The sequence below is a fragment of the Gobius niger genome (assembly GCF_951799975.1).
Source record: "Gobius niger genome assembly, chromosome: 22".
Taxonomy (NCBI): Eukaryota; Metazoa; Chordata; class Actinopteri; order Gobiiformes; family Gobiidae; genus Gobius; species Gobius niger.
Window position 1 is genome coordinate 20,193,113 of NC_136873.1, and position 24,770 is coordinate 20,217,882.

The 24,770-nt window shown below is 42.9% G+C and overlaps 2 protein-coding genes across 2 annotated transcripts in view; both read left to right on the top strand.

Moving 5' to 3' along the window:
• Positions 1 to 8,444, top strand: part of efna2b (ephrin-A2b) — a 123,384-nt gene extending 114,940 nt beyond the window's left edge. The window contains exons 3-4 of the mRNA XM_079580979.1: positions 6,507 to 6,572; positions 8,118 to 8,444. Coding sequence (XP_079437105.1) covers positions 6,507 to 6,572; positions 8,118 to 8,254 — 203 coding nt within the window. The 3' untranslated portion in view covers positions 8,255 to 8,444. The remainder of the gene's footprint in view (positions 1 to 6,506; positions 6,573 to 8,117) is intronic.
• Positions 8,445 to 20,741: 12,297 nt separating this feature from the next.
• Positions 20,742 to 24,243, top strand: LOC306981257 (uncharacterized protein; the record flags this gene model as incomplete). Its single annotated transcript, XM_079580817.1, has 3 exons — positions 20,742 to 20,799; positions 20,861 to 20,961; positions 23,963 to 24,243. The coding sequence occupies exons 1-3, from the start codon at positions 20,759 to 20,761 to the stop codon at positions 24,241 to 24,243; spliced, it is 423 nt and encodes a 140-aa protein (XP_079436943.1). The 5' UTR covers positions 20,742 to 20,758.
• Between the last annotated feature and the right edge of the window lie 527 nt (positions 24,244 to 24,770).

Sequence of the window (24,770 nt, forward strand, 5' to 3'; positions counted from 1 at the left end):
TGGGGTCAGCAAAGGCTAGAACAGGAGCAGAAGTTAGCTTCTGGATAATCGTCTCAAAGGCGGTTTGGCACGCAGCAGACCAACGGCCACCGAATGGCTCTTTTGGATTTAGGTAGGTCTGGAGTTTTACCGACTGTCTCAGCTTTTTCTGGCTTGGTGGATAACCCGAGGTCAGCTCATTCAATGGCCTGACGATCGACGAATAGTCCTTCACGAACCGTCGGTAGTACCCAGCGAATCCGAGGAATGAGCGAAGTTCTTTCAGGTTCAGCGGTACTGGCCAAGATGTCAGAGTGGCGATCTTAGCTGGGTCTGTCTCAACTCCAGCCCGTGACACCACATGCCCCAGATACCGCACTGATGGCTGGAAAAAGATGCATTTCTCCACAGACAACTTCAGGCCGAACTCCTTTAGCCGCTGCAGGACTTTCATCAGCCTCTCTTCGTGCTCTTCGAGAGTAGGAGCAAACACAATGACGTCGTCGATGAAGACGAGTGCCTCTTTAAGGTTCAGGTCACCCATGCACTTCTCCATCAATCGCTGGAAGGTTGAGGGCGCATTTGTGACCCCTTGCGGCATGCGGTTAAACTCCCAGAACCCCACCGGACATACGAAGGCAGTCTTGGATTTGTCTGATTCCTCCATCTCAATTTGATAGTAGCCAGACTTCAAATCTAGGACTGAAAACCATTTCGATCCGGACAGTGCTGTGAAGGTGTCCTCAAGCTTCGGCAGGGGGTATGCGTCTTTGATGGTTTGTGTGTTCAGTTTCCGATAGTCGATACAGAGTCTCACGCTTCCGTTCTTTTTACGCACCACTACGATGGGCGAAGCAAATGGAGAGTCCGATTCACGTATTACGCCCGAGTCCAGCAGCTCTTGCAGGTGTTGTTTGACAGCATCCAAATCTTGCGGGTGGATGGGCCTGGGTCTTTGCTTGAAAGGTGTTGGGTCAGCAAGCTTGATCTGGTGCTTAACTTTGTCGGTGCAGCCAAAATCAAGGTCGTGCTTGGCAAAGACTTCAGGGATACTGTCGAGCTTGCCGACGATACGTTCCTTCCACTCGGGTGATATGGGTGAATCGGTGAAGTTGTAGTTCAATGTAGACTCTGTTGACTCGGGTATCTGCTCCGGTACACACACACTGTGCTCTTTATGGAGGATTGTCCCAAAAGCACACAGCTCTGCAATTGCGGCACGGGCTGGAAGGATGACATCATGGTCGGATTCATTTGTGATGATTACAGGTAGGTGGCACGGATGTTGTGGAGGTAGATCAATCAGGCACGATTTGACCATGAGACCACCAGGCAAGGAGAAGGAAGTCGGGTGTTGGATAATGACAGCCTTTTCACCTTGCAGGGCTGGAGCAATGGCTAATGCGTCCAGGACAACAGTTTCCCCAGCTGTGATGGTCTGTGGACTGCTGGTCTGCATCTTCAAGATGCCATGGTGGTCGTCAGTTGTTAGCTTGTGTCTGAGCTCCAGGATCTTCATCACTGCTCTGTACCCATACGGCACTGGATGGAATTCTGAGTCTTTGGTGCCAAAATGCTTTGCATACACCACATCCAGCGTGTTGGTTCCGATGAGAACAGATGGCTGTGAGGATCGGAGGTCCGGTACCACCAGCGCCAGAGTGTCCACATCCACTGACTGTCCCAGGAACTCAGCAGGAAACGTGACATCCAACTCCACATATCCCACGTAGGGCACTGCTTGTCCGTTAGCGCCTTCCACCTCCAGCAGGTTGTGCAGCGGTTTGATTTCATGGTTGGACAAATATGTGTTGTAAAAGGAGTGGGTGACAGTGGTAACCTGAGATCCGGTATCAAACAAGCAGTGAAAATCCGATCCTTTAATCCTGACCTGTCCTGTGCTTTTTGTTCCGACGAGTCCTTTGGGAATCGGAAGTTGTGGTTTCGAATGTCTATTTTGGGGACACAGATGTGAAGCAGCTTCCGCTTGTCCCTCCGAAGAAGCTGCATTTAGTTTGACTGGTTGGCATTCTTGGCGTCCCATGCCTGCTGTCTTTTCCTCAGTTGTTGGCGTTTCTGTTCTACCAGGCTGGAGTTAGCAGAGTTTGTGCAAGAAGGTACGATGTGCCCATCTTCGCCACACCTGAAGCAAAACCAAGGCTTTGGCTTGTTTGAGCCATTGGCTTTTGACTTTGGCTTGGTCTGCTGGTGATCTGAGGTGGAAGCAGCCGTTTTCTTGGCCAACAGGGCAGACATCTGACTCTGCAGTTTTTGCATTTGCTGCTTCAGTTCATCAATGGCGCCTGTATCTGTATGACCACAGGAACATGAGGATGCATCGTGAGACTGTAGACTGGCACGTTGTTTTGAGGATGTGATATGCTTCTTCATCAAAGAGTCTTTGGCCAACTGCCTATCCTCTTCCGTCCGGAGCAGAAACAATAGCTCAGAGAAGGTAGGTGGATTGTCCCTTCTCTGCTCTAGCTGTAGCTTAGCAATAACAGCATTGTCCCAACATCCTCTGCAAAACTGCTTTAGTAGATGCTTGTCAGTGTCTCTTGCCGTGATCCCACCGCGCTTCACAACTGTGTTCAATGTCAACTGCAGCCTTTGCAGGTAAGAGGACGGTCGCTCTCCGTGATCCTGGAGGGTATTCAGGAATTGTGCAAAGAGCTCTTCTCCATCCTGGACAGTGGCAAACGCTGAGTCGAGCACTTGGACGAACATGGTGGGCAGCGAGTTAGGTCCCAAGCCTTTAACGAGATCAGCAGCAGGAGGGAGCAGACTGTCCATGATGCGTCTTGCAACGTGCAGCTGCGACAAGCTGGGATCAGTGCGCAAAAGTTCAATATGGGCTCGCCATGAGTCGTAATCCGCTTCGTTGTTCGGTTTAGGTACTTTCCCAGAAAACGTACGGAGGCGTAGTGGAGACATGGATTGAACACTCAGGTCATCCTTCCTCACGATGTGTTCCACGACTACTCTCTGTATTTCTGGGGGGTTCAAATCGTGTCCAGAGAGAGAGAACCTCTGTCCCCCGCTGATTGAAGCGTTGGGTTGTTGAGAAGAAGCTGCCGGCTGGCCAGTGGAGGAACGACCTGGCAGTTGGGTGGATGCTGTGTAGGCCGCCATCGACTGTCCAGTACCGAGCGCGTCCACTGTGGTCTCCTCTTCTTCCAGCCCTACGTCTTCAACACCGTCACCATCACCTCCTCCAACTTCGTCCAGATGTAAACTTAGCTGGTTCATCACTCCCTTCATGACTTCTTCGAGAGGTATTCCACTTCGCTGAGCTATGTGTTTGAGCTCGTGCAGGTAGTCGATGGAAGTGGTAATGGGAGGATCGGGGAAGGCGATTGCGCCACCCCCTGTGACTGTGGCCTGAAATTCTTCCGCGAGTGGCTTAATTTTACATACGTAATCTGCGTTCTTTTTGGATTTGTATGTATATGGCAGAAGTGGCTTTAATTTCTTTAAAGCTACGAGGTTTCTATATTCAACAATCAGGTTTTTATAAAAAGAACTTTCGGGTTCGGTAACCGTAAACGCCATTTTTATGTCGCCAAAGCTACGCAAATAATCAACCAATTCATCATCTGCTTGAGTGTTCGTTACACCCGAAACATAAACACAATGGGTAACACCCGCTCCCATTTCCTCAAGAAAATCCATTGCAATACCTTTCCAACTCACTTTCAGGTGAAAAAAAAATAAATAGTGTTAGATTTTTTTTTTTTTTTTTTTTTTTTTTTTCAGTTACGTATTGAAAACTAATAACAAATATTCACACAATTAGGCTCCTGGCTAGCTCGCCAAATGTAACGCTTTGTGACTAGAAGGGTTGACTGTGCCAGAAGAAGATTCGGCCACGGAGCCAGAGTGTGTGAATAAAACACATATACAGGAGGAACGTTTCAAAAAAATGTATTGAATATGTATAGTTTTCAATATAATAGTGTATTCAATATATATATGTATACGGTATATAATAATAAATATAGGAGGTTATGAAAGTGTATATATATTATTGATAGGTCAGATATAATTACAAAACAATACACACAAATACAAAAACAAAACAATGTGGTGCAGAATGCACTTCAAAGAGGTTGTTTTTCTTTGAGTTTTCAGTTCAGTTCAGGTTCGATTATTCCTACCACTTTGGTAGGTCAATAGCTCGCCATCAAGAGGAGAAAGTTGAAAGGTTGCGATTCGAATAGGGTGGATTGGTTGGTTCAGTCCTTTACAAAAAACCCGACCTGGAAAGGTCGAAATGAAACAAATGAGCATATGTATCATTAAGCTAAATTATCTACATTAACTCTGTAGATTTTACAGATATATTACATAGAACTATTTAACAGCTAAATAGTTTTACAATAGGTTTCATTACATTAGAAAACCATTTCACAAATCAAGTGCACTTCAAAGGTTCAACATAATCAAGATATCCAAGAATAAAGTTAAATTACTTGAGTAGGGATTAAAATACTCAAGCAGATTCTCATAAAGTTGCGCAACAATAGAAAAAAAACACGTAGCTACGTCAAAAGTCAAAAAGTAAATAAAGCGGAAACTCATAGCCGCTTTAATGCTATAATTAGAAATCTCAAGCGCGCACAAAACCGGTGCAAAAGCGCAAAACCAAGGGTCGCTTCTAGTAAAAGAAACTGTTCCGTGCCATTCGGCTTAAATATTAAGTTAAATAATGTCACGGATTAAGCGCTAGAAGCGGTGCTTTGCGCGCAAGCACAGCACATAAACAACCGTAAACAATCAAAGAGGCTCAAAGGAGCTTGGAACGGGAGCGATAGCGAGGCTTGGATCACGTAATCAAAACCGCAAAATGTAACTTAAAATCACTCGCTATAAACGTAAATAATAAACCGAGTTTGTGTCGGAAACTCACCGTTGAAGACTATCTAAGATACTCGGGTAGAAGTGGTCCCAGCCCGAGAGGTTTGAAGGTGTGGGGCTCGAACGGTCATCACAAGCGTGATGCTGTTAAACAATGTATTTGTAAACATCACGCCAGCATTTATAAACCGCTTCGAACTTTAAAACTCACCCATTATAGGAGTGTCAATCTGAGCGTATTGAGCGTATGAGCGTAGATCAGGGTGGAATCGGCGCTAGTAGTAGCCTTAGCTCCCAAAACCACACGCCACCAGCCACAGTCACAGGGAGTAGTGGGGAGGAGGAAGTGACCTGGGATTAACCCCACAGGTATAAGGAAACGGGGCTGTGGCTGTACGGGAAGCAGACCCGCAAAATTAAAACTGCTTCAGGAAATGCGGGTTACAATTGCCTAAACCTACAGCGGGATCATTTGGTTGGTTTTGAGAAGCTTATTTGTGTTGCAGTCGCGAGAGGAACCTCATTAAGGGAACACACATTTTAAGATTGTTTAGTAACTTTGCAAAAGTTCCATCAAGTTGTAAACGATAAGATTAAAGTGTTGAGTGCTATGAGGGGTTAGCTTGAATTCAGCAGAAACAACAGCAACTATTGTCCTCGATTCGTAGCTTATACTGTTTTAGTTCAAGCCAAGGGCTTATTGTTTTGCTCATCACCTCGACTATTGCATTGAATATGACTGTTTTTTTTTTTAGAGAGCCAGTCTTGACCCAAAAGTCTTGGGCCGATTTTTTTTATGCCAGTCCAGCCCTGTCTCCGTCTTCTAATCCCGTGCGAATACGGCTTTAGTCATAAAACCCAACACAAAAGAAAAGACCAACATGCAAACAGCCCAAAAACCATGTTCAGGAACAGAGCAGTGAAGCAAATCAAACTAACTGTGTGTGTGTGTGTGTGTGTGTGTGTGTGTGCGTGTGCGTGTGTGTCGGTGATTACAGGTCATTAGAGATTTTGAAGGTGAGGCGCTAAAAGCCGCTATTAACCCAAAAAAAAACAAAAAAGTCTTTAAAAAGTGGACTTAACCTGATAATGCACTGGACTCTGGGGAAGAGGTTTTTATTTATTCTCTTCATTACTGCCGTTGCTTTCATGGGGCACTTTGCCATTGAACTTTCTGCCTGCACAAAACAATTAGACTTCATTATGATTTGGGCATTTATGGAACTTTCTCCCATGTTTTTATCACCGACTGAACAAGACTCGCCAAACAATCACAGGCCATTGTACTTTTAGGTGGAAAACAACAACATCATGAATCCGATGATTAACACTAAGTCCAGACTTGAGTCCAAACAAGTCCAAATGAAGGTCTCTTGGTCTCGGACAAAAACCTGGGAGTGATTTTCTCTAACGGGGCAGTTTTATCTTGAAACTCAGACAGATGTAAGCGGTTCCTAATGACGGAGAATGTTTGTGAAATGTTTCAGCTGGACATAATCACCGGGAAATGAATGGACATCATTTCTGTGCGGACCCAGATTTTCCGGATGTTCTAAAATAATCCACTAAACCTTACATCTGCGCTTCAAGAAACGGCAAAAGAAGTCTGTGAAGTCATTGTTTGTAAAAGCTGTGTGAGAAAATCATCTTTTATTCTTTGTTTTTTTCAGCGTCTCCGCACTTGAACCAGGTCGGGAAACCCTGCCTCAAACTCAAGGTCTACGTCAAACCAACCAGTGAGTCCCACTCCCAGTGTTTTTCTTAAATCTCTCTTAAGATCAAAAATAAAAGATCAAATCTGCTAAATCTACGAAACAAACAGAATCCTCGTTTACTGAGGAAGTGTGTGCGAGCGTCCTGCACACACTCTTCTCTTCCATTTCCCCGTGAGCCGAGTGAACACGTCGCAGAGTTTGTAACGAAGCGTCACAGTTTCCATTTTACAGGACGCTCTTAAACTCAGCACGGTCAAATGAAAGTGGATTTATGGATTTATGGATTTATAGGAGGGTCTGAGCCGATGATGAGCTGCGAAAAGATCCAGTTTGCCACACTTTAACCACAGAATGTAATCATTTCAACACAATATGGCGACGCGGCAAACACCAGGGACTTTCACAGACTGTAATGGTCCCGTAAGGTCCACTAAATCAGTCATAACGCTGGATTATGTTGAACTCGCACGTGTTTGTGTGATCCTGAATATTCAGCTTGACTCCTTTGCAAGAGTTCAAAACACTCACTCTGTGCCTCCGCCATCTATGTACATATTTTCATTTTATTCTTTTGTGTATTGATTATTAATGCTCAATAAACATATTCTTTTTATGTCATTTAATGTCTATGTTTATTTTTGGATTGATTTTTGTTCATAGATTTTTTTTTATACATAATGGATTTATTTAATATATTTTTTTTTAATTCCATTAGTTTTAATATATTTAATAATTATTTAAAATATTCATTTATATTTATTTTTTAATTGATTTCTATTTTAAAATTCGTACGTGTTTTATTTATTGGTTTAGTTTTACTTTTATTTGTTTATTACTATGTATGTATTTCTTTTTATAGATTGTTTAAATATTTGTATCAATTTTTAAAAATCTATTTAATGTATTTATTATGTTGTTATTTTGTTATTTGTATTAATATTTAATGGATTTTATATTTTCTGGATTTAATTGTTTACTTTTTCAACATTTTATTCATATTTCTTATTTGTGAATTGATTTTCATTAATTGACTTTTATATTTTTTTTAGTTGTAGTGGATTTATTTGTATTTATTTGTATAAGTTTTACTTTTATTTATTTATGACTATTTATTTTTAAAGGAACAGACCACAGTTTTCACATCCTGAGATTTGTTCTTCCCTGAGCTTAGACGAGTTGATGTGTACCTGTCTGGTCTTTGTCCGTGCCCTCAGGCTTTAGCCTCTCCCAGCAAAGGTATAGCTCCAAACTGGGGTTAGAAGCGACCAAGCTGTTCCACGTCTTATTACGCCTTACAAGATAAAAAAATATTAAAAATGGACATTTAATTAATTTTGTTTAAAACTAGACTTAACTTTTCACGTAACTGTATTTAAATAGGGAAATGTGGACCGGCTGTTATTTATTTGTTTTTATATATTTGATTTTTTATTATATTCTCATTTCATTATTTTTATTGATATTTAATAGATGTTTATTTAATTGATTGATTTCATTATTAATTAGTATTTTATTGATTGAATGTGATTTATTGTGTGTAATGCTGAACCCGTCTCGTGTTTCCAGACGATTCCATTTACGAGTCTCCGGAGCCGTTCCTCACTGACGACACCACCGGATCCGCGTCGGCCCTGGCCCCGCCCCTCCTGCTCCCGGTCGCCGCCATCTTGGGTCTTTTCCACTTCCTGTTCGGCTCCTCGTAGCACTGCCCGCCCCTTTCACCGGCCTCGGGCCAATCAGAGGAGCGCTTGGAGCGGGATCAGCCAATCACAGGAGCGCTCTGGAGTCTGAGCAGAAAACAAACATCTCCGAACGAGAAAAATGACTACGATTCATCTCATTAATGCAGTTTAACCAGAACTTAACCAGGACTGACCCAGGACTGACCAGAGACTGACCAGAGACTGACCCAGGACTGACCAGAGACTGACCCAGGACGGACCCAGGACTGACCTCTCAGTTACGCCCAGACTGTTATGTCTCCAGTCGGTCTTCCATACGGTCATGAGACGCATGGAGGGTGAAAGGATTGGAATATTACTATCAGATTCTGAAAATATGACTTATTGGATAACATCTGTTCAAAGTCATAATTATAATGATCCTTTTATTTCGGTGAAACAGTCATTTTGATTAGTTATTTTTATTGGATTTTTTGAAGCTACTGACAGGAAGTGACATAGATAGAGGTAAAGTTTCCCATACGTTTGTTAAGTGACATCACACACAATAATAAGCTTCTTCCCGGTCCAAACGGTTCCATAGATAAACACAATTGTATCGGAATCTCCAGCTGAAATAACAACAGATAAAAGCCCAACAACTGTTTTACACCTAATTAAATAATATAAAACAAAGATATTATAAAAAATAAGCCTTCATTGTGTATGGGAAAGATAATTGGATAACTAATGTCAGAAAAGCATCACTAGAGGAAATGTAATATTTCTGTGTGATTAGATGTTTACAATATCCCATAATAGTGAAGAGGACTAAAGCTCTGATGACATCATCATTTAACAAATGTATTGACATACAGTAACATGGTCGGCAAGGCAACAGTTGAATATGGTTTGCCTCTATCTATGTCACTTCCTGTCAGTGTCCAATCAGGAAGTGAAACTATAAACATCAGAAAACTGGGTACATTTTTTTTTAGCAAAATCTTAAATATAATTGTGTTAACTGATTTGGCCAACAACATTAATCCAACATTATTGATTCTGAGCCGCTCTGCTCACACGCTGTGTTGAGTTATACCTAAAGCCGCCATCAGGAGGAGCCCCAGTCAAGATTTTCATTTTCATTTCATTTTATTGACAGCATTTAATTCTTACAGAGACATATTTTCAAATTGTAAAATATGAAAGCTGTGGCTCCAAAATAATGTTTTTAAGTCTTCTTCTGAACTCTTGTGAATTTGCGGCTGGCCACTAGGGGGTGGTGTTGTAGCAATAGCAAACGGTGCTACCCTCACCCAGTGGATGAAAGACGACGTAGGCCATTTCCTGTTTGTCTGGCTTTAACTGTCCTGTTCAGCGTCTTCGTTATGGACCGGAGACAAAACGGGCCGAGTGTAAACGAGCCGTGGACCAGGACTGGACCAGGACTGGACCAGGACTGGACCAGGACCAGGACTGGACCAGGACTGACTCGTGAACAGCATTTATCTGCAGATTCTGGACTGAAGTGAGATTATTTTAAGAGTCGCAGAAATGAGCCGAATGTTTTTATCGACGTGAAACAAAAGCTCGGTTTACGCCTGGTTTAAAACAAGTTCAAGACAATCACACAATCTGAATTCAAAATGTCCACCTCGCCGTTCAAATGATCACCAGACTGTCCGGAGACGGGCAAATACAAAAACAAATGTGTAGGAGCTTGTTGTTGTTTGGGAGGTTTCGGCCGCAGAAAAGCCATAAGAAGTGTTTGACTTTCTGACATAAACTTGTAGATTTGTTCGTTTAAACCAGTGGTAAACCTGGTTTTAGCTTCACGCGACGTAAAAAAGCAATATTTGAATCTGCAATAACTTTATAAAAATGCGCAAAGTCTATAACGAAGCAGCTACGAAGCCTATATCAATGCATGAAACTCTTTTTAACCTACATGTTGTAAAAAAACGTTTGGAAAGTCCTGTTTTATTTATTGTTTTGTATTTATCGTTTACTGTTTGCAAAAATGACGAATGTTGAAAACGTCTCAGGATTTTATTACGAAGTTGAAGCTGAACTTTGGCTCATTTGTGCGACTCGGTGAACAGTTCTTTAGACGGCGTCCTTTCTTTGCCATGTTATTTCTGTAAATCTGCCAAAGACTTTCTTATTGGATGTTGTCGTTTTGGAGGCGGGACTTACACGGAAAAGAGGCGGAGTCTGTTTTTTTGTTATGTTTTTTTTTGTTTTTGTAAATGTTGGTGCGTTTCTTTGTTTTGAATAATAAAAATATTGAATGTTCTGCGCAAAACCCACCGACCAATCAGCGATGGCCTTTTCCCACGGTGCTTAACTTTAGCTGTTTTTTACAAACTCCATCGACAAAAGCTGCAAAAATCAGTGTGTGCAGGAGCTGACACGGCCTGAAGGGGAGGAGATTTATTACATTCACAAAGCTTGGCTGGTTTTGCAAAGGTTAACCATCAATAAGTTTAGTGAAAAGTGAAGTGAAAACAAAAACTTGGACCTGGATTCCCCTCAGTACGGCAACACCACAGGGACAAAACATTGACAGCTCATGTCTACAGCGCCACCTACTGATCATAAAGTGTTATTAAGCTTTTTAACATGAACAAAACACACGGACAAATGGGCTTTTTTCTCCCCCCCCCCAAAAAAAAAAAAAATCATGTAAAGCACTGATCCTGTAACTCTACTGTTTAAGTGCAGTACTTAAATACACCTTTGTTATTATCAAAAAGTAGTCTGAAATATGAACTGTGAAACTAGAGATGCACTGATCCGATGCTGGTATCGGATATCGGAACAAAACTGGTATCGGGTATCAATTCCAGATATCCAATACTGAACCATACCTGAACCATCTAAAATAGCTGACTTAGTTTTAACCTCCGCTAATGTATTTTTAATTGCCATGCAGCTAGCAACAGCATGCTAAAGCTAACGTCAACGAATCAAAGCTGGGACAGAAGCTATGACTGGATCACCTAAAGTCGCCTCATGACATAATATTAGTCACTACTGGAGCGGCCCAGTGTTCTTTATGAAGTGCTGTTAAAGAATAAGTGATCTAACATGATCCTGTAGCGGAGGATCATACACAGGGCTGGGAGGAGCCACTATCTGATACGTATTGCAATACAGGAGCATGAGTAATTATGATAAGTAATATGTTTACCACGTGTCCAAAGCTTATAAACCAAATGCCTTTTGACATTTATTGAAGTGATGAGTTTGAAATGTGCATTAACACAAAATGTAACAAAGTGCTGTTAGTGGAAACATCAGGCCCAAAGTGCTTTACAGTCAGGAACCAGTCCCCCATTCACACTCTGGTAACTCTGGTATTGCAGCACAAAGTACTGTGATCCAGCTCTAACACATAGTGCAGTAAAGTGATCTGGTGTAATGTTTTCCATGAGAGAGGAGGATCCATGATTGATCTGTCATGTCTGTAAGACTTTATTGCTTTCACTCATTCACCTTTTCACTCACTGCAGCCACTTCCTTTTAGTATCGGTTAATACCGGATATCCTGGAGAAATAAAGGACAAATAAAAAAATAAAATAAAAAATATCTGCAGATACTCAAACCCTCAGTATCGGCATCAGAAGCTAAAATGCTGGATCGGTGCATATCTGCGCAAAACTTTGTATTTCCTAAATCAGGCCTTTCTAAAGTCCCTTTAGTGAACAAAAGATCTAAAAGCCCTGGATATTTTTAGAACAAGACAGTAAATACACTTTTTATGTTACCATGACAGCCACTATTATTATAGAATGAAAAGAATGTTAAAACAAGTTCTCCCTTCAGGTCTGTAGCTCCTGTAGACGTTCTTTTCTGCCGTGAACATTTTATCCATTCATTTCTCTGAATGAACGGAGGAGGCGTGGCCTGTGCGGACGAGGACAGGTGCATGCTGGGAAATGCAGTATCCGCGGAGCGCACTGTGACGGACGCAGAGCACTGGGACTCCTGCAGCGGACACTTTTTTATCGTGACTCTTCTCGATGTTCTGTTTGGGAAACGCAGGCGGCGTTTGTTGTTGTCGATGTAAATGTGGTGTTTCTTTGGTCACGGTGCATTCTGGGTAATGTAGTCCTGTGATGATGGTTCAGTGAAGGTTTAATATGTGGGCTGAGATCACACGGCGCTTTGTTCAACAGTCAGAACAGTCTCTATATCAGGCAGCAGTTTGGAAAACAAACCCGACATCCTTGTTTTATTGATGTGCCGTTCATGAAGGAATCCATGAAAACTCACCAGTCAGGATTCACCTCCTCCATTAACTCCTTTCCTTATTTGGTGCTGTTTTAATACGATAGACACTGCATTATTTACTCTAACAATAAGAGTTTCTGCACAAAACAAGAGTTAGTGCATCAGTCTGGGTGAGTGACCTACGAGTCTGGGAGAACCTCGATGATTCAAATGAATCAAATGAACGAACTGCCAGAGTGAGGCTGGGCTAAAGTCTAATGACCGAAAATGCTGCTTCATCCAGTTTCACATTCTGAAACAGCACCACAGTACATCATTAACAATGGTTGGATGGAGGCTGCTGTTTACATTGGCTCCAACAGTCGATTACATTACACTGATTTACTGAATCTAACGACTCAAAACACCCACTTGACTTGGTGAACAGGACTAGACACTAGTATTAGTGTGAGTCGTGTGAATGGTGCAGAAGTGTTTGCAGTCGCTCTTCATCTCCTTGTTCATTAACATTACTGTTCTCTTTAAGTATCAAACTTATCCCACTGTGAGTTAAACACTGTCCTCAGAGAAAGACTCTTGGCCTCTCCGTGCTTTAGAAACATGACCAATAGTTCAGCGTAGGGCGGTTATATTGTATTATTGTAGTAATCCGTTGATCTACAGATTATTTTAGGATGAATCCATAAATGGCTGTGAACTTGTTCCCACGAAAAGCAAAAAGAAGTGTGGATGGAAGAAACTTAAAGTGAATGTTTGTTGGAGGCCCTTAATGCTTTATGCAGCTGAACTTAGTTTGCTCAAAGCTGCACATGAATACAAGCATGAATAGACATTCCTCATTTGAAAGCTAAGAACCTCCAGAGTTCAGCCACTGCTGCACTGGCCCTGAGACATTTCCTGATTATTTCCAAACTGATTTAATTGATTAGATCTGATCTAATTCTGCAGTCTGATGGGATAATGGACACCAGACCCAGTTTGAAAACCTTGTTTCTCATAAAAAAACACACACACATTTGTATGTCATGTTTGCTCTTCATGAGCAGAAAATGATTCATCGATTACTAAAATAGTTGTCAACTACTGCAATAATGGATTTGTTGACAATGAATAGAAGGTTGTTTCAGCCCTAGTTCAGCACGTGTTCCTCTACACGCTGTCCCCGCCCTCGCTGCAGTCTGGTACCGGACATTAGAGATAATAATAATAATATTTGTAAAATGAAATAAAGCTTGAAGCTTGAGCCCGGCCCAAACCCATTCTGGAATTTCAAAACAAAATCTAAACTCTCAACTGAACTTTACCTCTTAAACCTCTGTATAACTCTACATCTTTCTCCAGTTGTTTGTAGCAAAACAGCTTTTTCTTCTCTTTCCCTAGAAGGCCACAAACTGTCAGCATGTTTTGTCGTGACAAAGCCACAGTCGGGAACATACAATTAAAAATAAATGATCCCTGGATGACTGGCCCCCTCACCCCCCCTGAGCTGTGCCCGTGTGATCTCAGCTCCTCCAGTTTTCCAGTGAAAAGTTCAGATGTTGTGTCCGGTTCTAAGATGAAAGGTGGCAGTAGTGTGTGGTCGTTTTTACAGTGAGTTTCTACCATAAACAAACCTCATTCAGATCAGTTCAATGCAGTACAGGGTCCGGGCCAGCAGGGGGCAACGCTGCATGACAGATACATTACTGAGTTTAGAACTTTAAACATGTACAGATCTGTGTTTATAAATCACCAACAATAAAAACATGTTACACTATGGCCCGTGTGTTCTTTGTGTGGAAATAAAGGTTCATACGTGTAGAACTGAGGCCTCAGTTTGTGGAAATCTTGGGAAATCATTTGCACTTACATGCTAGTAGTGAGTTCCTTACATGGGTCATAACATGAAGCACATTCCAGAGTTGTCCATGACGTGGTAAAAGGAAAGCCTGGTGACTGATTTCTGACCTGATTTCAAAGGTTCCTCAGCGGCTCAGCAACAAAACATGTGCCATTTCTACACATTAAAGGCACTTTGTTTTCAGAAATATCATATCATTACCATAAACTTTCCTGTGCCCAGACTTTGGAGATAATGCCATCGTCCATGGAGCCAGTTACCTTGAAAAGTTCTCTGATTACCCCTTTAAAAAGGAAGCAGCTGGGACTGTGGTGAGAACAATCTTTTTGTTCATTTGAAGCGTTCCAAAACACTGCTCCAAAACACTGCTCCAAAACACGATTCAAAACACGCATGTCACTGAAGTGTTTCAAAAACCCTTGATGGAACCACAGGGCTTTGCCTCTTCCTCCATGTTTGTGTAGAGTTTCAGAGGAAACTGTGAGTGTGCCCAGATAGTTTGTAAAGCTGCTGCACCTGCGAACAATCCTCATAAAGCTGTGGGTACAGATCTCCTTCACTCTGAACTGCAGCCTCTAAGCCTTATGTGTAAATAATTGTTAATGCTAACATGTGTTTTATAATAACAGATAAGCAAAAAAGAAGCACTGAGTTGGAGGAAAAAAGCAGCAACATATATTTTAGTATCACTGTAAGAACAACAACATACATTGAGGAAAAGTCCATATTTTAATGCTGTTAGTGTTAGTCACACTTAGCTAATGAATTATCTATTAAGGCTAAATAAGGTCATTAATAGCATTAAGTGTTACCACTTCACGTTGCCCATAGTGACAACCAGAGGGCGCTACATTACTGCTGTCGCTTGATTCACTTAATGTGCGGCTCATGTTCTCCTCATGTTGTGGGAAAATCCAAAGCAGATCTCATGAAGATGAGGACCTGTGTCTGACCTCATCACACCGACAGTCAGGGGTCCATTCTGGGAGAGCACAGCAGGATCAAGGGCCACCAGGCTGGTCTCTCAGTTTGTTTCTGATACATACTACATAAGACCAGGGGGTGCTACCGTCCATCCCTGCAGTTGCACCGCTAAGCTGTAGAAAGAAGTAGAGAAACTGGTGGTCATCTGATGTGGAGGTGCTATGAGGGTCTTGCGGCCCTTGAACAAGCAGCAAAGCAAACAGTTAGCAGCACCGTTGTGCTTTGAACACGTTGGCGACCCAAACAGCCTTCAGATGCAAAGTGGAGAGGTTCTGGTGCAGGCAGGTGTGACAGCAAGACAAACACCTGATGAGACAAGGCTTATTTATGTAACACAGTTCAATAATGAATAAAAGAAAGGGGGGCACAAATGGAGTCAATATTCGGGAGCAGGACTCAACCTATGAGGGCGCAACACACAGAGAAACTACTTGCATAAAATACAAATGTATTCCGCTCATCATGGCATCTGAAGCCAATTCCAACCACAGCTCCCCGTGCAGCAATGGAGCCTGAGCAGCGCCGCTCCAGGCCCCTTCTCCCTCCGGTCCCGATAACAGGCACCGGCGGTCTGCTCTTCCGGCAACTCAATGTCCGCACCGGTGAGGTCCATGACCAGGCCACTCCTGAAGCCTAGTCACGCCGGTTACAGGAGCCGCTATTCCCACAAACCGGCCTCCGAACGCTCGGCATGGGTGAGTTGCATCGGGTTCGAGAGTCTTCTCTTCCGTGGACACCGAATTCACCAGCTCAGCTGTGTGTGTCCTCATGGGGACTATGCTCGGCACTTTGCAGCTACTGCACCAAGTTACCAAGCTGCTCGTCCATCCACCTCGAAGCCTCGAGCTCCAGCCTCGCAGTCTTCGTACCTCACTGGATGGAACAGCTTCGAGTCATTTCTTCATATTCATCACATTCCTCCCGGTGCTGATTGCCCCGCACTGTCTCACTCTCACAACTCTACGCTGCTCAGGGATGACGAAGATCGAGCCTTGCACTCTACCAACGTAATCTCCACTCATCTTCTTGCCTGCTCCAGATACTTCATCTCCGCAGTCCATCATCAGCCTTGCAAACCTCCACTGAAGTGCATTTTGCTACTTTTGCATCTGTCTCATCTTTGCACAACCCTCGTTTCTTACCAAAGCTGGGAAGACGTCATCAAGATTCTGGTTTAGTAAGAATTTATGCAAGACCTACACCCGTCTGGTGTATCCTACATCTATACCTCTACATGGTATATCTCATAACCGCCATTACGCCACGATCTACATCACGCACATTCATCTTGTGTTCTTAATTCCTTTTGGGGGTCCCGAAGAGCTGGGTTCATCCGAGACGGAGCCCCCACCCACAGTCTCGCCCAGTTTCACTCCACACTACACTGCGTTCCAAATTATTATGCAAATGACATTTTTCTAAGATTTTCTAAATTGTCAACTCAAATGAGAGTCAGCATCATTTTCAAGTCTTTAACTGGTAGAGGATCATTTAAATGTGGTGGAAAAAAATTCCTAGTGATAACAGTATTTTTTTCAAAAATAAATATAGTAAAAACCTCAAAATCCACTGTTCCAAATGATTATGCAACTCATTAGGCAATACATTTTAAAGCTTGTAATTAACTGAAAATGGTCATTTGTTGTATTTGTAGCATTAGGAGGTCATATTTACTGAAATCAAAAGCTATTTTAATAAAAAAAAAAAGTATTCATACCTAGACCAAGGCATTCAACTATTTCACGCTTTTCATCAGCAGAAAGACCCTTTTTCTTTCCCATATTGTTTGAAAATGATGATTTGCATAATAAAGTGGAACACCCTTTTCCAGTAGTTTTTCCCTTAACTGGGCTTAACCTGAAAACTAATCATCCCAGGTCTCTGAGATTAATGTCAGTGATTCATAGAGCCCGAGACACGATACCATCCATGAGTTTCATTATTATTATTATTTTTTTTTACCTTTTTGACACAAAAATCCAATTTGCATAATAATTTGGAACGCAGTGTATAACCTTGTGAATAAAATCTAAATGGCACTTTGTTGTGGTGTGGTCCTTGCTCGTGAAAGAAGGGAAAAGAGAAAAAGAGAAAATAGACTGAAATCCCTGGCAAGTGAGGCCACAAACTGTCAAACCTTTTCACAACTGTTCACTAGACAAGACTACAAGACTACAAAAGTCACGAGTTACTTTTTCAGTAACTGAGGAATATAACATATGAATTACACAAAATACAAGAATATATTAGTCATTACATTTCAAGTAACTTGAGTTACAAGTGCATTTAAATGTATGAACAAATATTGCAAAACTCCCCCCAAATAAAATGCAGCAAAACAAATCGAGTTAATGTCCTCAAAACAAAACACAGAGAATGGGGGAAAGCACTTATGTGAAACTGCACTTTTGTACGGTGGCATTATTAATATTTTCTGTTTTTATTTTTCCAAAAGTAACTCAAACATAGCTCAAAGTAGTGTCACTCTTTTGAAACAGTAAAATGTGTTATTATTAAACTTATTAGATGTTTAAAGCTGCAACTACTAATATAGAATATATAACACTCTTGCTCTCCCAGCACTGACGACAGAACAAGATGAAGTTACTCGTCCAGACTCAACATCAAGAGCAATGGTGGAATAAAAATGATTGTAAAATGATGTTCAAATATGTCTTTGTGTAACCAGACTGGTCAGAGTCCAGGGCCTACAACAGCTCTCTGCTGCCACCTCCTGGTGGGACCTTCTCTGTGAGTTAATAATAATAATACATTTTATTTATATTGGACTGTACATTTGAAGGAAAGCTGATCGTTTGACTGAAGCTCTGCCTCAGACTCAGGTCATGCTTTAATATAGAAGTCTAAAATCCTCTGGTGAGTTAGTGAGAGCTGATGTTGTTTCTGAGGTTTTCCTGTCGACCGTTGGAGACACCTGGAGCTTCCTGTTTTGGTCCTGATGATAACGGCCTCTTCCCAACAACAGAAACAGAAACACGTGGAGACGGCTGCTTCACTGAGCTCGTATAACCCTGTGCTCAGTGTTTTGTTTCTGCTTCAGACGTGTGTTTGTGGGACAGTCCTGCTTCTGTCCTGGAGACTGTCCTTGGAGCTGCTCAGTGCTGTTGCTTTAACCTCCTTTCGTCTATACCCGGATGTACAAACTGTACTGTCCCTGCAATGAAACTTTAAGGTAAGGTTCATGTGGAATTTACATTTTCAACATGTACTGTATATTGGTCATATATATATATATCACCTGTTAAAAACATTAGCACTGACGACCTCCCTGCAGTCTTTGTGAGGTAACTGTATTTTATTTGTAAGATATTATCATGTGTCCATTAGAACCTTTAGAGCCATGTGTGAAACTGAAGCTTCAGGGCAAACAGTTAGTCCTAAAGATATTACCTAAAGGTCACAGAACTGTCCATCATCACTTTTGTTTTGTTTTGCTGTGTGTTTATTTGGAATAATGCTTCAAAAATACTTCATATACAGTACTGCAGTACTGGTCAAACGTTTGGAAACACTTTTTTTATGTATTGTTTAATTTCAAGTCTGTTTCCATTGTAGATTCTCATTCATGAACGAGACACAACACAAGTTGAAACCACTTTATGAAGCTCACTGAACAAAAGACATATAAAACATATTTGTTAGAGCTGTTTCCTCCATAATCCCACGTGTTCATTCAGAGTTTAACGTCTTCAGTGAGAATCACAATGGAAATAGTTGAAAATAAGGAAAAACATAAAAAGTGTTTCCAAACACGTGTCAGTGCTGTAAGTTTTGCTCTGTGGTCATTCAGAGCTTTTGACGTGGGGAGTGAAGTCGTCTCCATCTCTGTACTGATTTCCTCCGTCACAATTGAGAAAATACCTGCAAATGTCCACTACGGAGGACATTATAATGTCCACTACGGAGGACATTATAATGTCCACTACGGAGGACATTATAATGTCCACTACGGAGAACATTATAATGTCCACTACGGAGGACATTATAATGTCCACTACGGAGGACATTATAATGTCCACTACGGAGAACATTATAATGTCCACTACGGAGGACATTATAATGTCCACTACGGAGGACATTATAATGTCCACTACGGAGGACATTATAATGTCCACTACGGAGGACTTTATAATGTCCACTACGGAGGACTTTATAATGTCCACTACGGAGGACTTTATAATGTCCACTACGGAGGACTTTATAATGTCCACTACAGAGGACATTATAATGTCCACTACGGAGGACTTTATAATGTCCACTACGGAGGACTTTATAATGTCCACTACGGAGGACTTTATAATGTCCACTACAGAGGACATTATAATGTCCACTACGGAGGACTTTATAATGTCCACTACGGAGGACTTTATAATGTCCACTACAGAGGACATTATAATGTCCACTACGGAGGACTTTATAATGTCCACTACGGAGGACTTTATAATGTCCACTACGGAGGACATTATAATGTCCACTACGGAGGACTTTATAATGTCCACTACGGAGGACATTATAATGTCCACTACGGAGGACATTATAATGTCCACTACGGAGGACATTATAATGTCCACTACGGAGGACATTATAATGTCCACTACGGAGGACATTATAATGTCCACTACGGAGGACTTTATAATGTCCACTACGGAGGACTTTATAATGTCCACTACGGAGGACATTATAATGTCCACTACGGAGGACTTTATAATGTCCACTACGGAGGACATTATAATGTCCACTACGGAGGACTTTTTAAACCATATAAATATTGAACACAGTTAAAATAAGTCATACTGTATTCTTGTATTTTCAATAGACTTATATCAACAACGTTTCAATCCAAAATTTGCTCAATAAAAAGTTTTTGCTAATTTTATTTCTTAGTTGTTCTTTAGTATATTGTATACTCAGATATTTGTGAGATCTGTCCATCTATTCACAAAGTATTTGTATCAATTTCATGAGCTCTCAGTTGAGTTTTCCAGCATTTTCTTTGAAAGTGACCCTGAAAAGTGACCTGCAGCTTGTAAACCTGTACCTGGGGAATTGGGTGTGTTATGTTAGGACGGAATTTGGAGGCAACTAACATTTTAATTTTGCTTTCCTTGTTATAAGGTATATAAGCCCTGTCATTTTCTTCTTCTCATTATAAAATGTGCTGCATTGATGGCAGCCATTTTCCTTGATGAAAAGAAGGAAGTTGCCAAACCTCGAACTTTCACATTTGCTATCACTGAAAAGCTCTTAACAGAAGACCTTTGAGCTTTTGTAGAGTTTTGTAGAGTTCCTTCAGTAGAATGTATTGGGTGGGAGACATTTAGGTTTGGAAATGTCCTCTACAGAGGATAAATGTACATTGCTGGTAGTCAGGAGGTTAAAAAGTGCATAAGTCACGTAGAGTTTCACCGGGACATATGAATAATATGAACTTTCTCTTGTCAGAAGCTTTGCTGGTGACGGGGAGATGGACATGACTGTGACCGTGACGGTGGCCCTTCTGCTCTGGTGAGGTCTGGGATGAGTTCCATGTGAGACAGTTTGATAAACAGACTGTGATGTGTTTAAGGTCTGCACCGTCAGCCGGTTCCTTCGTGGTTTTCAGTGACGGTGTTCGGCTCGTCGTAGAAAACTCCAACGGAGACGTTCATCTGGAAAACAGCTCTCACAGTAAGTCACACCTACAAACGAACCACCAGAGGGCAGCAGAGTCACAGCCACCAATCACCACACACGTCACACCTACAAACGAACCACCAGAGGGCAGCAGTGTCACAGCCACCAATCACCACACACTTCACACCTACAAACGAACCACCAGAGGGCAGCAGAGTCACAGCCACCAATCACCACACACGTCACACCTACAAACGAACCACCAGAGGGCAGCAGAGTCACAGCCACCAATCACCACACACTTCACGCCTACAAACGAACCACCAGAGGGCAGCAGAGTCACAGCCACCAATCACCACACACTTCACACCTACAAACGAACCACCAGAGGGCAGCAGAGTCACCGCCACCAATCACCACACACTTCACACCTACAAACGAACCACCAGAGGGCAGCAGAGTCACAGCCACCAATCACCACACACTTCACACCTACAAACTAACCACCAGAGGGCAGCAGAGTCACAGCCACCTATCACCACACACTTCACACCTACAAACTAACCACCAGAGGTGGTTAGGAGTCAAGTCTTTTTGGAGCTTTGGTCAAGTAAGTCTCAAAATTGCGACTGGAGTCTGGCTGGAGTCTGACTGGAGTCTGACTGGAGTCTGACTGGATTCTGACTGGAGTCTGACTGGACTCTGACTGGAGTCTGACAGGACTCTGACTGGAGTCTGACTGGACTCTGACTGGAGTCTGACTGGACTCTGACTGGACTCTGACTGGAGTCTGACTGGAGTCTGACTGGACTCTGACTGGAGTCTGACTGGACTCTGACTGGAGTCTGACTGGAGTCTGACAGGACTCTGACTGGAGTCTGACTGGAGTCTGACTGGACTCTGACTGGACTCTGACTGGACTCTGACTGGAGTCTGACAGGACTCTGACAGGACTCTGACTGGAGTCTGACTGGAGTCTGACTGGACTCTGACTGGACTCTGACTGGACTCTGACTGGACTCTGACTGGAGTCTGACTGGAGTCTGACTGGAGTCTGACTGGACTCTGACTGGACTCTGACTGGACTCTGACTGGAGTCTGACTGGACTCTGACTGGACTCTGACTGGACTCTGACTGGACTCTGACTGGACTCTGACTGGACTCTGACTGGACTCTGACTGGACTCTGACTGGACTCTGACTGGAGTGTGACTGGACTCTGACTGGAGTCTGACTGGACTCTGACTGGACTCTGACTGGAGTCTGACTGGACTCTGACTGGAGTCTGACTGGACTCTGACTGGACTCTGACTGGACTCTGACTGGACTCTGACTGGACTCTGACTGGAGTCTGACTGGAGTCTGACAGGACTCTGACTGGACTCTGACTGGACTCTGACTGGACTCTGACTGGAGTCTGACTGGAGTCTGACAGGACTCTGACTGGACTCTGACTGGACTCTGACTGGACTCTGACTGGAGTCTGACTGGAGTCTGACTGGAGTCTGACTGGACTCTGACTGGACTCTGACTGGACTCTGACTGGACTCTGACTGGACTCTGACTGGAGTCTGACTGGAGTCTGACAGGACTCTGACTGGACTCTGACTGGACTCTGACTGGAGTCTGACTGGAGTCTGACTGGAGTCTGACTGGAGTCTGACTGGACTCTGACTGGACTCTGACTGGAGTCTGACTGGAGTCTGACTGGAGTCTGACTGGAGTCTGACAGGAGTCTGACTGGACTCTAACTGGACTCTGACTGGACTCTGACTGGACTCTGACTGGAGTCTGACTGGAGTCTGACTGGACTCTGACTGGACTCTGACTGGAGTCTGACTGGAGTCTGACTGGAGTCTGACTGGAGTCTGACTGGACTCTGACTGGAGTCTGACTGGAGTCTGACTGGAGTCTGACTGGACTCTGACTGGAGTCTGACTGGAGTCTGACTGGAGTCTGACTGGACTCTGACTGGACTCTGACTGGACTCTGACTGGACTCTGACTGGACTCTGACTGGAGTCTGACTGGAGTCTGACTGGAGTCTGACTGGACTCTGACTGGACTCTGACTGGACTCTGACTGGAGTCTGACTGGACTCTGACTGGAGTCTGACTGGACTCTGACAGGACTCTGACTGGAGTCTGACTGGAGTCTGACTGGACTCTGACAGGACTCTGACTGGAGTCTGACTGGAGTCTGACTGGAGTCTGACTGGACTCTGACTGGAGTCTGACTGGACTCTGACAGGACTCTGACTGGAGTCTGACTGGACTCTGACTGGAGTCTGACTGGACTCTGACAGGACTCTGACTGGACTCTGACTGGAGTCTGACTGGAGTCTGACTGGAGTCTGACTGGAGTCTGACTGGAGTCTGTCACCTCAGAGTACTGCGTTCTGAATACTTCATGTTGATTTGCATTATATTCATGTATGGCTAAGCTCTCCACGCGCCTGTGAGGAGCTTATTCACTCTTTATTAGGAATGCAAAGAGCTCAGTACGACATAGGGCTAAACTTTACTTTTCTCTATAATTTTCTGAATCTAAAACTAAAATGTATTTAATGTTGGGAAAAGTAAATGTATTTAGTAAAGTAACTGCATTTTTAATAGTGTGTACTGTACTGAATTCTACCCAACACTGCAGACGGATCATGTTTCCATATGTACTTTTGTACTCCATATGTACTCCATATGTAGTTTTTCATAAGAAATACAACATTTTGATAATCACATTCAAATTGATCCTGCTAAAAGAGTTATTTAGATAAGTGGTTGGTTGTTGGACCTCCCAGACCCTCCTCCTGCTACACTTAACACAATGTCACATCACTTCCGTGTCTTTAATTGACCAATGCAATAATTCACAATAAACAGAATGTCAATAAAAATGAGGCTTAGTTTTTTGCATAAAGAATTTGTTGAAGCGAAGCCAAAGCAGCTCTGTTAATGTCGACTGATGCATGTCCCTGGACGAGTACCTGTACTTTTACTCGAGTAATGAAGTACTTTGCCCAGTACTGACCTGTGGTTTCTCCCGCTGTCTCTCCTCAGCTCCTCAGATCGTCCTGGTCTCCAGCGGCCTCTCGCTCCTGTGTGCGGTGCAGGTGCAGTCCCTCTCCCCTCCAGTGGGGGGCGTGCTCTGGTGGGTGAACCAGACTCCCGTCTTCCCCTCGCACCCCCGGACGTCCTGGACCCGCTCTCGTCTGGGACTCTACAGCGCCGCCTGCCTGTGGGACGGAGCGCTGCTGACACACGGGACACACGGCGCCTCTTACTGGTGCGGGGTGGAACTGCACGGACACGTCTATAAACAGAGGCTGTGTTTGGACTGAATGTTATCATGTTATCCAGGCTTGGGACTGACACAAAAAGACAGAGGTACGGCAGAGTGGTTTGCACTTCTGTCTCACACCGAGGAGGGTCTGGGTTGAATTATTTCACAATCTTTCCTCATTAATCCATTAGGGTCAGAAATTGAAAATGAACAAATTGTGCCAAAATAAAGTCCTTAAATGTCATTAAAAAGCATGAAATCTTTTTTAAATGAGCGTGTGTGACTTTTTAACACAAGGCTAATGCTAACGGACTCTGAAAAGTTTCCCTGACTGTCCGCACACGCTGGGATCAAACGCCGCTTCTTCTTTTATTTTCATGCATTTCATTTTTTTTAATTTTATTTAGATTTTCAGAATAAAAGGAGAAAAAACAAAGTTGTGTTTCTATGTTTTTATTAACCTCTAGGGAACACTCAGTGCAGACAAACTTTACACTTTACAACTTCAGACTCTTATTTCACAGACGACATAGGATTACGGGGTTAATGCTCCTTCAAAATAAAAGCACGGAAGCCCATTCAGGA